Source organism: Lolium rigidum, chromosome 3 (assembly GCF_022539505.1).
Source record: "Lolium rigidum isolate FL_2022 chromosome 3, APGP_CSIRO_Lrig_0.1, whole genome shotgun sequence".
NCBI lineage: Eukaryota > Viridiplantae > Streptophyta > Magnoliopsida > Poales > Poaceae > Lolium > Lolium rigidum.
This window is the reverse complement of record NC_061510.1, coordinates 299,530,200-299,544,149: the sequence shown is the minus strand read 5'-3', so window position 1 is coordinate 299,544,149 and position 13,950 is coordinate 299,530,200. Positions and strand designations below refer to the sequence as shown.

The window sequence follows — 13,950 nt, the reverse complement described above, 5'->3', positions numbered from 1 at the left end:
AAACTAGGTGAAGCAACCTATATGAGGATACAACTAACTCGAGCACGAAGGCTCTCACAGCAGGCTAAATCACAAGTAAGGAGTTCGGTTAGAGATAACCGATAGCACGCGGAGACGAGGATGTATTCCCGTGTTCCCTTGCTTTGCAACAAGGTACGTCACGTTTGGAGGAGTGGAGGTCCCACGAAGGATTCCCCGCGCCATGAAGGCTCACCCTACCTATCCCACGAAGGAATAGCTCACTCACTTGTGGTAGACTTTGAGGTAGCCTCCAAACCTTCACAATCTTGCCCGGAGCAAATCCACAACCCGGATGCTTCCGGACTCCTCTTGCCCACCTAGGGTTTCCAAGGAACCCTAGGAAGCAAGCTTCTCAATGAATACAAGGGGGAATGAGATTTGGCTTGGTAGAACGGTAGATCGGGTCCTCCTCTAATGATTCCCCGGAGGGATTTGAGTTTGGGTGGAGGAGGAGGGAGATCTGAGGCTTTTGGTGTTTCTAGCAATGGAGTAAGAGAGAGAGAGCTCAAGAACAGCTTGTAGTATGTTGCCTAACCCTTCCAAGGTAGAAGAAGGGGTATTTATAGTGTTCTTCAAAATCTGGCCGTTGCCACTTGCCACCTCAGCATTTTCCTCGACAAACCCGGTTTTCCGGGCCACAGACGGGACAACCCGGTCGTGAGGCCGGTCAGACCGGGCCACAGACCGGACAGCCCGGTCGTGAGGCCGGTCATACCGGATCAGTGACCGGGGCTCCTTTGCATCGTCCTGGCGCTTCTCCGGTTGGTGGCCGTTTGCTGCCCGGTTTCCGACCGGTCGACCGGATGGAGCGCCGGACCCGCCGGTCAGGAGCCCGGTTGACCGGGCGCAAACCGGATCTGCTGGTTCCTCCTTTGGAGCCCGGTTTCCGACCGGTTGATCGGCCAGCACGCCGGACTGGCCGGTTGCTGGCCCGGTTGGACCGGGCTGTTGACCGGATTTCTCCTGTAACCCCTTTTTGATTGTTGTTGAAATGGGGGGTCTCCTTTAGCCTTCTCGTTCCTTTGATACACAATTTACGCCTCATTGCCTAATACCTGAGATTATCCTTATAAACACATTAGGCCAAATACTTTAGCACGGTGTCATCGTTACCAAAATAATGGATAAGGGTGAAATACCCTTACAAAAACCCATGGCCATTATGTAAATATCATTAGAACCCTGGTATGGCATATTAATGAAATCTTATGCTTCACTTATTAAACCTGAGAAAACCCCTTGTGATACATCTTATAAATAAGACCATAAGGGTGATTATCAACTACTTTCCTATATAATTAAGACCCAACCTTGAGGAGAGTAATATCTACTCTAGATAGCTCAAAGTGTTAATAGATCATAACACAATTGCTAATTTAATATGGGATACCATCAAATCTACAAAACTATAATAAAATGTTGCTCACATCAAATAACATGCAAGTGATTAAGATCTCAAATAGGAACTAAGAAATAATCACAATTTCAGAAATACCTGGAGAAGAAGATATCCACTCTTATGTTTCTAAAGTGAATGGAATCAATAACAAAAAGGAAAATTAAGTGAAAATATCAATTCATGTCTAATTGCTATTTTGAGTAAAGTACATATATATACAAATAATCCAATATAAAATATGAATTCAAATAGAATAGTAACACAATAGTCAGTAAACTAAATCTTGATTGAATCAACATAATTGAATTATTACAAACAGTATTGAATTTAAATAGGAAACATAAAACAGAAAAGAAAAACAGAAAAGGAATAGAGGAGAAGGACTTTACCTGGTCGGGCAGCCCAGCACCGCAGCCCAGTATGCAGCCCAGCAACCAAGCCCCGCAGCAACCCAGCAGTAGCCCAACAGAAGCCCAACAAAGCCAGTCCAGCCCGACCCACTTAACTGTTCGTATAAAAAAGAAGAAAAACATCTTCTTCTTCTTCTTCCCTGAGAACGACACGGCGGAGGAGCGCCCTGGCCACGTCTCCGGCGACGATAAGCTCGACCCGGACGTCGCCAAACCCTCCAAAACCTCACCCCATCGAATTCGCGTCCGTGCCCATCCCAAACGCGCCACGATTCGTGCCCAAACCATGTTCGCCGACATCACCATGCATCCCGGCCGTCTCCGACGACGTACCATCGTCCTCGCAGCACGCCACGGGCTATAAAACCACCCGGAGGAGCGCCGTGGAATGCTTGATCGTCGACACCTCACCACCATCTCCCTCGGACCCTCAATCTCTCTCAATCTTCTTCACACACCGGGTTCACCGTCGGAGAATTCTCCGGCTAGCCGCCGATTACAGACCACCCCGAAGGCCCATGGTGTAGGACTCAGCGGATGCATCTCGAGCTCGAGTAGAGCATCCCAATGCAAGGAAGCACGCATCGGAGCATCCTCCGAATCGAGCCAATTTTGAGGATTTCCCCTGCACGGTAGCTCGTCGGAATCGGCGACACTGAGGCTTCGCATCCGTCGATAATCGTCTTCTGCGAGCCACACCATCCAGCCCCACGGTACGAGTATTGCGCGTCGAATGAGCCCTCATTTATCTTCATCATTTGGCATGCGGCACCTAGAATTAGGAGATCTCGCCGGAGTTGCACGCCACGGAACATGAATTCGCCGACGATGATTCCGGCGACCGAATCGAGCTATGCCAACCACCATCATCGGACTCCCTATCCAGTTGTAGAGGTCGGAAAGTGAACCAAACTCGCGCCCTCCCGGTAGGCCTAAAATCGGCGGCGCCGTCGTCGCTTGACTCGCCGACGGCGAGTCCACCGGCGAGGCCGACGTGGCGGTGGGGTCCAATCAGCTGGCTCTTTGACCCGGTCAGCTGCCTACGAGGTCAGCTGGACCTGGTCAAAGACCCCACATGTCAGCGCACCGGTAGGTAAGATTAGAGCCGGTATGCTTTAGCCGTTTTTCATTTAATTGCAATTTCATTAAATAGTTTAAACTTTGAAATAATTCATAGAAAATCCATATTTAGTCGAAAAAATGCAAATGAGATATCAAAATTCTTAGAAAAGGAAACTCTATCCAATAAAAATATAATATGGAATTTTTATTTGTAATAAAAATTCAATTATTTAATACTTGTTGATTTAAGCCTTTAATTTTAATTCTAAATTCAATTAAAATTCAATAATTAAGGAAAACTTCATAAAATAAATAAAAACCAATAAGTAAATAAGGAAAACATTAAAAATCAACTTTACTTTGCTTATTAACTTATTAAATCACTTATTAGGAGGATTTAAAACCCTAATTAATAAATTACCTTTATTATTAATTGTTTAAAAATAATAAAAGGCCAAATACCATATTATTTTTATTTCAACATTATTAATAACTTCAACTTTATTAATGAAGTTATTAATCCAAGAATTATCAGGGTAATTAGGAAACCCTAGATCCATTATGGAATGATAGTTACAACCCCATCATTTCATGGGAAATCCTAAAACCCTAATATCCATTTAGAACCTAGTTCCATTATTACATGTAAACCCTAAATTGCTTCTAACCTAAACCCTAGGTTAGAACTTATGATCATGGTACCATCTTTCAAAGCATAAAACCATACTAGCAAATAAATACTTAACTTGGCCACATAAAAGGTAGAAGACCTATCACTAATATATGGGTATCACATGTGTTCATCTTCATCAGACCTAAATAATCAAGTGGGGTCAATCAAGTGAAAACCCTAGATCCTATTACCAAAGCCATCATCATTATTTATCCCTATTTAGCATTACACCATTGTGATGAACCCTAATAGCAACCATACCTACTATTTTACATTCCATACTCCACTAAACCCTACTAGTGTGAGATACTTGTGAACCATCCTATTTAGGAACCAACCATGCTCTACTTAGAGATCCAATAGCTAATACAAGACAACCTCAACCTTAATTGTTATACTTCTTATTACTTAAGAAGTATGTTCTTCAAAAGTTATTCCTTTGAAGTAAATAAAGAATCATCATCAACCCTGCATAATAGGACCTATAGACAATAGCCAGCTATCACTAGCAAGATAAACCAATCTTGATAGCACCCATGTCTAATTAATTGCTTAAGATGCCTAAGCTTAACTCAACCTTACAAGCCCTAGGTGTTGATGAATCCAACTAGGTTGTGATCCATCTACTACTTATTCCGAAACCAATTAGAACCATAGAAAACCATAGAACCCCACAAACCAAATTATCATACTTGTTACCTATTAAAGAATATGTTCTTCAAAAGTTATTCTTTTGAAATATATAATAAGTAATCATCAACCATGTATTATAGGACTTAAAATTGACAACTGCTCTTTACTTATTATACAGCTACTATTCCTGGTTGTGTATAATTGTTACTATTCATGTTGCCACCTGCTGATAATTCTAAAACAACACAACCCTGAATAAGAACCTTGTTTGTGAATCACTCTAAAAGTGCAACACACCCGGAACCAATCATTACAACTCACTGATCCTAAATCATCGGGGTTAGATCACGTTTAGAGCGATTGCATCTCATACTTATGCATTATTGCATCCTTGCCAATCTTTTAAACATCGTCCTTACCGGACGATGATGCTATTTCAGAATTTAGAGTTATTGCGTAACGAAGACTTTGTCTGCATAATCTTGCAGTCAAGAAAGGCAAGTTCATCGCTTGCTCATGTCATTTGAGTATTTTTACCAAATTACTTACAAAGTACTATGTTTATCACTATTGCATAAAAAGCAAAACCACTATTTTCATAACTATGAATATGACTATGTGGTGGGCAATGGAACCATGGATTGTGTTGATATGGTGGAGGTTCCATTGCAAGGGTTAATATCCATCTAGGATTAAACAACAAATGTCGCCAGTGATTCTTGTGCCGTAATACCCGTGTTAACCATAAGATCCGGAGTGGGACGGAGTAGTCAAAAGTGTTTCCACCTCTCGTACATCAACGGATGCGCTTACCGTAGACACTTGACCCGGGTTGGGCAAGCGGTGGGGTGGGGATCCCATTCTAAGTCCCCACGGTAATGCGGTCTATGATGGATTGTAAGGTGTCCGGAACGGTCTATCTATGGTTGATAGGGCGGGGCATATAAAAATTGTTCGGAACGGTCTACCTTAATTGGTATAGGGGAGAACAAATGCCGGGTCGGTCTCACCATAGATATAGGGGAAGACATTCTTACAAAAGGGTGGGTGTGCGAGGTAGCGGAGGAACATGATTGGCTAGACCTTATACCGGGCCTCACACCATAGGAAGTGTGGACGGGAAGATCACCCGGTTGGCACCAAGGTTAAGATCTCTTATGGGTAAAGCAACACACCTCTGCAGAGTGTAAAGAACCGTGACCTGTCACTCCCTGTTCCGGGATATGGAAGTGCGAACGCGGCCGGAAAGGAGCTCCATGAAGTTCTAGTAAACCGGTGAAGGCTGACGGACATAGTTCTTCGGAATAAAAGCAACCTTTTGAAGAAATGATTATGAAAACTTGCATTGGTATTAGACTTTCCGGTCTAATACCGTAGCTAGTGCATTAAACACCTCTTTCCTATAATGAACTTGTTGAGTACGCTCGTACTCATCCCACTCTTAAATCCCCGCTTAGATATGGAGGCATCGAAGGAGGATCTACAATGCAACTCGAAGGCCGAGGAATCCACAACTACTTCACGGGACATGATCTATCAGAAGAGTCAGAAACCTCATCCAACAAGGAGAAAACCTAGTTTAGCCATAGAAGGGAACTAGCTTCCTAAACCTAGCTCCTATTCAGCTAGAATCTATTCTTAGCCTCTATAGCTAGTTAAATACTCTACAAATAGAGTTCGTGATAGGATTAGACTACGAGTCGTTCTTCTGGAGTTATCTGCAGCTTTACCTCATTGTAAAGTAGGAGGTCTGTGATGATCTTATGTAACGTAGTCCGTGTGTAATTCTATAGACATGCCTTGGACCCGCATATGTTTCTGTTGTACCACTCTGAGCGATATAATACTAGTGAAACGATGTTTCATTGGTGTTATATCAGACTTGCATACTACACCATGCAGTGGTATGCCGGGTCACCACAGGCCACTTCGCGCCCGCAATGCTTGCTGCTCTAGCGTGCGGTTCTTCTTCCTCTAGGCCAGTGAGCCAGAGCGGAGGATCTTCTTCAATCTCAGCGCGGCGCTCATCGTTGATCCTGCCCCAAGTGATCTCGTCCCCGACGGCAAGGTTGACGGCCGTTGTATCGAGGTTCGGCAGGCGCCGGTGGAGAAGGACTCGGTCGCTTTTCAAGTTTTCTGTTAGTTTTTTTTTGGAAAAAGATAGGGCTTGGTTGTAATTTCAAGTTATTTCATCCACCCACAGAAATGTAGTTGGGTCCTTTCGGACCCAGCCCCTCTTCAGAAGAAGAAAAAAGGAAAGGATAGAAGAAAACAAGAGGGGAGCTATGTCTAGGGAGAGTAGCCATGAGTGACTAGACACGCGGGCGTCGTTACCGGCCGAGGTATCCACGTCGCGCACGCGGGCCCCGCCGCGCAGGACCCTGCGCAGGCTACGAGCTGCACCTGGACCCCTCCCGCGCCCCGAAGCCGTCGACACGCGTCCACCCCCAAGCTCCAAATATCGCAAGCCCATACTAGTATTTCCCTCCTCCACCCCAGCAACCGCCCACAGACCCGACGACCGCTTCGCCGTCCGCTCGCTACTTGCCCGGCTGCCCCCTCCATCCCTACCACCCGAAGCAGCCTGGTTTCCCGAATCCGGCGGACACCGCCGAGGCCAGATCAAAGGCGCTCTCGCCTGTTTCGTGCAAAAACGCTCCGTCCAACTCTAGACCGGTCAGGTGATCTCGTGTTTTTTCTCCGGCCAGGGCAGCGTAGGTGCGCCATCATCAGAATCACGCCATTGCAGTCCCCCTGATTCCGCACAGTGCAGCAGTGCACTCGGACAGCGACGCGACCCAACCGGCTCCGTCCTAGGTGATCATTCCGGCCAGGTCGTTGCGTGCATGATCCGCTGCATTATTATTGCGGCTTCTTTCACCACAAGTCCATGAAGCACGAGGAATGTAACTGATCTCGACAATGCTCAAGGTAGTTGATACCTATGTACTCTACCCCGTGGTGGCCAAGGACGCAAATAATTTGAGCTAGGAGAAGCTCAAAAAAAACCCCAAATAGTACATGATTCTAACGCAATCAGTTGGCTCATCATCCCAATTACAACATATTTTGTCTATGAAACCATTCCTAGCTCATGCGGCACCTTGTTTGTCTCCCTCGAACGGTGCATGAATTCAAACTTTCCAATCTGAGATGCAAAAGTAAAACAATCCAAAAAGATCACAGACGCTTTGTTCTAGATTTATTGTCCACCCGAGCAGTAGCTAATGACTTCAGTTGAGCACGATTCATCATCAATTGCGTTACATCATAATGAGCTCCCAAAAGCTAGTCTCGTTCCTACTATATTAGATCAAGTCTTAGTTTTCCTTTTCAAATCAATTTAGGCCAACGTTCACTAAAACAAGCATATCTTTCTCTCACACGGAGACTACGTTTTTAAAGTATAAATAGTCAAATTGTAAAAAAAACATGTGCAACTGAAATATTTTGCCACAAATCAAGATAGGACGGCTACCCTATCTGTGCTTACTTGGAGCTCCGCCTAGCTGCTACCCTTTAACCAACAAAATTTTGTTTTTCGATGTACACAAAGTGAAGTTTATTTTTCTCGGCAACATAATGTGCAGAGTTAAACCACAACAAGCTGAACTAAGACACAAAGGGAAGACTGCATTTGGATTAAAAATTTGTACAAATTAAGGTAACTAACAATATAACAACATGACAGTATGTGATTCGGTAATGTGAAGTTGGTTATAAGAAGCTTTGTGAACCGACAAAATTTGTGCAATCTTTTGGCCTGAAATTTATGAGTCTCCAAATAGATCAGTATCGGATATATGTATACAATGTTGTTACCTACCACTACTATTAGTGTTTATAAACTGGGGCGTCATCATAACCAAATTTTGTGCAATCTTTTGGCAGGAACATGTGAATCGCCAAAAATAAATATTTGAAAATACATGTACGATGTTGCTGCCTACTCGTGCTCTAGTTATTTAATCGTGCCGCCACTACTACCAAATCTGAATACAACTTAAACATGAATGGGCATCAAATGATCTACCTGAGCGAGAGGAGACAACTCGTGTGTCAGTGAGTGTGTGCCTCTACCAGTTCTTCCCTACCAGTCAATATAGCCCCACAGCCGTCTCCCCTCTCTCCTCCACGTAAACCCCTCCGCCTTTCCATCCAGGTCCCACGCGTTACCTAAAAGCGCCAGACGCCAGACCCGTCCCTAGACCCTGTCCACATACACCGCTAAACTCCAAGAACGTCTGGTCCCACACGCCAGGGACCGAAGCCTCAGTTCACGGCCCACGTGAGCCGCGCGCACCACGCCGCTGCTCGAGTCCCGAGGCGCATCGCGCCCGCCACGCGCCGGCCGCCGGCCCATCGCCGCCGTCCACGTCCAGCCCCGCGAGATCCACGTCCGGATACGCCTCCCGCCCTCGCTGTCGCGCATCCGGGCCTTCGCCGCCCCATCCGACGCCTCCGCCCACCGTTCCCCCGCGGGTATTAAAGCCGCCGTGCGAGGCCACGTCCCGAGTTCCTTCTTTTTGTTCTCTCCGGCCGATAGCTCTGGGTTTGGTTGTTCGTGTGGGGGAATGAGCAGCGAGACGGCGAGTCATGCGCGGGAGCAGCTCCTCGCCGGGGAGAGGAGGATGGTGACGGTGGCCCGCTCGGCAAGGCGGCGCCGGCTGGAGCTCCGCAGGCTCGGGCGCACGGCGTCTTCCGCGGCGGAGGACGAGGGAGCGAAGAGGGTCCGGGCTGCGCCGGACGGCAGCTCGGAGGAGGAGGACTCGACTGACTCGGCGAGGGTGGCGCCGGAGGACGGTGTGGCTGTGGCGTGCGTGTCGCACGGCGCGGTGTCGGTGATCGGGCGCCGGCGCGAGATGGAGGACGCGGTGGCCGTCGCGCCGCCCTTCCTGGCCGAGAAGGCGGCGGGGAGCGGCGACGGCGACGTCGTGGACGCTGGACAGGAGGGCTTCTTCGCGGTGTACGACGGGCACGGCGGGTCCCGCGTGGCGGAGGCGTGCAGGGAGCGGATGCACGTGGTGCTGGCGGAGGAGGTGCGGCGGCTCCGTCGCCGGGTGGACAGCGAATGGCAGGGCGGGACCACGGACGACGGCGCGCAGTGGAAGGAGGCCATGGCGGCGTGCTTCGCGCGGGTGGACGGCGAGGTGGGCGCGGACGACGGCGACACGGACGCAGCCGGCGAGCAGACGGTGGGCTCCACCGCCGTCGTCGCCGTGGTGGGCCCGCGCCGCATCGTGGTGGCCAACTGCGGCGACTCCCGCGCCGTGCTCTCCCGCGGCGGCGCGCCCGTGCCGCTCTCCTCCGACCACAAGGTAACAAGATCGATCACCGTCCTAAAGATTTAACGTTAAACCATGGTGTACGTAGATCCGCGGTAATCTAGATTTGGGAGCAGCCCGGCTGCGAGTTAGGGACGCCGCTGGAAACACAACAAACACGTCGCCGTCATGGCGCCATGTTTTTCCACGAGATCTTTTCCGGGCCGGGGGCAGGTGTCGCGCGCCCGCGCGCGGGCTCCATCGTCCTGCCGCACCAACCTCTGCTTTTCTGGCTGCGTGGCCGTGTCGATACAGGGACGTTTCCTGTGTTCCATTCCATTCCTCTGAGATCTGGTCGAGTTGGGTGCGAGGCCACGTCACCCTGTCACGTTGTGCGCCAGTCCGAGGAACCCTCCGACCTCCCTGCCTGGGTCGAATGGTTGTGGGTGCTAATGGCGCCGAGAAGCGGCGGGCGCGACACGTAGGTGGCGTGCGTGCCCATGGTTGCCAAATGTGCATCCGTGGAATTTGGCAGGCGCAAAGTTGGTTTGGCATCGAACGGGCTTCATGCTCTGGCCCGTACCTCTGTCTGTGGTTGGGGTTGTGCCGTGCGTCGCAACAAATGTGTGAGGCGGCGAGGCACGGCTGCTTTTCTTGCCCTGCTACTAGAAGCTCCCAATGCTTTATGTGCCAATGTCAAGCTATCTCCCGATGATGGCTTTCTTGTGCAGTACTAGGAAGTTAGCTCACCTTACCACATCGGTTTAACAAAATTTGGGACAAGTGAGATGCTTACAAGTACACTACTCCCGAGAATTCCTCTACTCAACGGTTGCTTATTGTCGAGACAAGATGTATGTGTGTGTTTCTTGTGCTTGCTCCTGCCTCGGTAGCTAAGGTGTCGAGTGGGATCTTGCAAAATCCCACCTTCCAATTTTGAGGTCAAATTTTGTACTCCCTCCAGCTCAAATTAATCAGCGCGCCCGTATAGTATGTCCAGTACAAGTGTATTCCCGAGCGGAGCCGCGTCAATTAGTTTGTGCCGGAGGAGACTATTACTAGAAATCACAAAATTGAACGACAGGTGGGACTTTCACGGGATCCGGACTCGCATCTCTATCTGCAGCGTTCGCGGAGTCAGGACCAAGTTTGAGTTCTTGGCCATCAAGGATATGATCTGAACTCCGCAGGGAGACCATGTGTCTAAACCCCGTGTCAGATCTCAAAGATCTGTTGCGAAACACACACGCTATTCAAAACGAAGTTTCGAGTTCAATGGCCTTCCTTTCGAGGTTTGTCTAGTATGCTATACGAGCATTGATTGTGGGGTTAAACATCTCGGTGCGCCATGTACCAATATATTCTACGTATCTGAAAGTTTAGTACATGTAGTTTTTAGTTGAGGTGGGGGTCTTGGCAAGAGCGGCGCACTATAGATACTATCGAAACTAAGAAAATAACTTGCTTTAGATGCGGATCTGTCAAGTCATATCAAGTAGTATGATGGTTGCTTGTCCAAGTGTTGCCAGCCTGCTGCTTTAAGCATTGCCATTAGTCGGCCATATGTTTCCACAGTCATTGGGGGGACCAAGGTACGGCGTGCGATGCTTACTGTACTGAGGCAGGATGCATAAGAGTTTTTTCTGCGCGATTCGGTGCAGATTCAAAATGTTGGGCACACCTGCTGAATATGTGAGACTGTGAAGGCTCATTCCGCTCAACAAGAACATGAATGTTTACGTAGTTAAATTAGCCAACTTCGTTTAGATTTTTTGTCTCTTAAAGATGGAAGGTGCTAGCAGTATGCAATGGCACTCAAGTGATTTGGGGGAGGTTGGTGACGGACGGTTGTCCTATCTGGTACTCTGGCAATACTTGAAGAGTCGAAATTTCTCGGCCCACTTGATATGGCTTGATATATCCGCAACTAGAACATCTTGTTTCCTCATGCGCAGATAGTTGATTTGTCACTCTTCCTTTAGATATCCGCCTCAATTTCATCCATTGGAACGTGCATCCATTCGAACGTGCCCTTCTACCAACTTTATACTACAAAATCATCATTGCGCATTATTCTAAACTGCAAGTTTCCTACAGTATATCTTAGTTGTGTCTATTGTCTGTCCATGCAAACACATTATTGAATTTGTCATTGCTGGGGTAACTTCCTTTTGTACAGTTTCCCTTCTTCTGTAACTCCAGCTTTGTACGCCAGTAATGTGTGTTTACTTTAGTGACTTCCTCTTCTTTTTCGCGCTTCCCAGCCAGACCGACCTGATGAGCTGGAAAGAGTAGAAGCAGCTGGTGGCAGGGTCATTAACTGGAACGGATACCGTATCCTGGGAGTGCTTGCGACTTCTAGGTCAATCGGTACGATGCTGTATCATCTTGCTCAGTACAGTTTCCTTGTTGGTAGAGATGCACAAGATTTATATTCCTAGCTGAGATATATAGTTTCTTAGAAGATATTAACAATGTGAGATGCGTTGGTAATAACAACACAATTGATGCTAGCTGAGAGTGGAAGAGCATGGTCTATCACTGTTCTGCAAGAACTCTGTAATTTTGTATTCTGCGGCACCCAGTGAAACCAAGCTAGATGCAAGTCTTTGTAATGGCCACTAGTGTAGTAACAACTCCACCAGGATGATGCATTAGACATAAACTCACAAATTGCTTACTGTTCTGAATCGATCACTGAATTCCTTATTGTTATCATTTCAGGAGACTATTACCTGAAACCATATGTCATAGCGGAGCCAGAGGTTACCATCATGGACCGGACAGACAAAGACGAGTTCCTTATATTGGCAAGCGATGGTCTGTGGGACGTCGTGTCCAACGACATTGCCTGCAAGATCGCGAGGAATTGCCTAAGTGGGCGTGCGGCTTCCAAGTACCCCGAGTCCGTCTCTGGGAGCACGGCGGCCGACGCCGCAGCGCTGCTTGTTGAGCTCGCCATCTCGCGCGGCAGCAAGGACAACATCAGCGTCGTTGTGGTGGAGTTGCGACGACTGAAGAGTAGGATGGGAGCGGTGATCAAAGAGAACCGCAGGTAGTACTAGTAGTAGTAATGTAGAAGTGGCCGGCTGTCACAAGAATAGCATGGTAACGGGAAAGAAAGAAAGAAAGAAAGAAAGAATTAGCAGCTGAGTTCGTGGGGATGGTGTAGCTAAAACGGCTCAGGGACGTTGTGACTGCTGTTGAGTTGAGTGCGCTATTTGCAGCCGTGCTGTTGTATTGCGTTGTGTTGGTTCTTTGTAGTTCTTCTATGCTGACGTTCAGGGCGAAGCGGCAGGAAGCATAAGCTGCATTCGTCAGTTCTGATCATTAGTTTTGCCTAAAACGGCTGGAGTCTGATTATCAATTGCAAACTTTGCCTGAACTTGTGGTCATCCGATGGCATGTGAGATAATTGCGCCTGGATCTTCATTATCAAGCAGTTCATGATTGAGGCAGAATGGCAGGACGATCAACTCTAGAGTCCTCGGAGTCTGCAGAATCGATGGAAACCGCTCACTGAACTGAAACCTCTTTTGTTGGGGCTGGTGTTGTGCCCCGACGACGGCAACTAGATTTTGGTTTAATATGAGAGTCACCATACATGAGGTTCAGGCATCTTTCTGGTTATGAGTTCGAGTTCTTTAATTTAACTTTCATCTGGGAAACTTCATAACCAACACTTCTGACAAGAGGAGCCAAAATCATAATCTACATGATGATTTTTGGCAATAGAATTGCACGAGCAGTTCAGAAGCAAACAACACTTCCGACTGATGAAAAGACATGATTAGAAGTTCAGAAATCCTCTGCACTATTTACCAGCAGTTTGCACAAACAAGAGTACTGTAGCTCCAGCATGTGTGTATTTCTTCGGATTACTAGTTACTGCATTAACCAGTCACAGTGAGCCTAATACGAGCAATCCATGATGTAAATCCGTTCTCCAACCAGGAAAGCACGCAGTGAAATTATTGACAGCTAATAAAGATTTGGGTTGATCTGGTGGATTTTCACAGTTCAGTTTATTTACGTATCCAGAATAAACCATAATGGTCAAAATAGTATGTTGGAGACAGACATACAGTGCTCATGTCTAAAATGTCCTCTTTACAGATGGATAGAGTACAAGGATGTGGACTCATATAGGCAAGAGGGCGATAGCAAAACAGATATAACGTGAAGTTATTATTCCAGCACCCTATAGTACCACTGCATCATTTGATTTTAACACTTCTCAGGTATACAGTGTTCTTTACAGTTTCTGCCCAAGAAAATGCAAATATATAATAACAAGTGTCTTGTGCAAGGAACAAAGTGAAATAAGCTGATCATCTAATTTTTGTACTCCAATAAACGTATCACATTTCTAATCGATTAAATAAAGACAATGAATTGAAATTGATTTGTACCGAGAATAGCTCTACAAAATAATTATTTATGGCATCAGTGAAGCAAATAGAGAACAAGCGAACTACTAGTTATAAT

General features: G+C 47.1%; 1 protein-coding gene across 1 annotated transcript; it reads left to right on the top strand.

The window, feature by feature from the left end:
• The first annotated feature begins 8,772 nt into the window (after positions 1-8,772).
• On the top strand, positions 8,773-12,594 carry LOC124699743 (probable protein phosphatase 2C 8). Its single transcript, XM_047231992.1, has 3 exons — positions 8,773-9,516; positions 11,727-11,832; positions 12,187-12,594. The coding sequence occupies exons 1-3, from the start codon at positions 8,773-8,775 to the stop codon at positions 12,519-12,521; spliced, it is 1,185 nt and encodes a 394-aa protein (XP_047087948.1). The 3' UTR covers positions 12,522-12,594.
• The last annotated feature ends 1,356 nt before the right edge of the window (positions 12,595-13,950 follow it).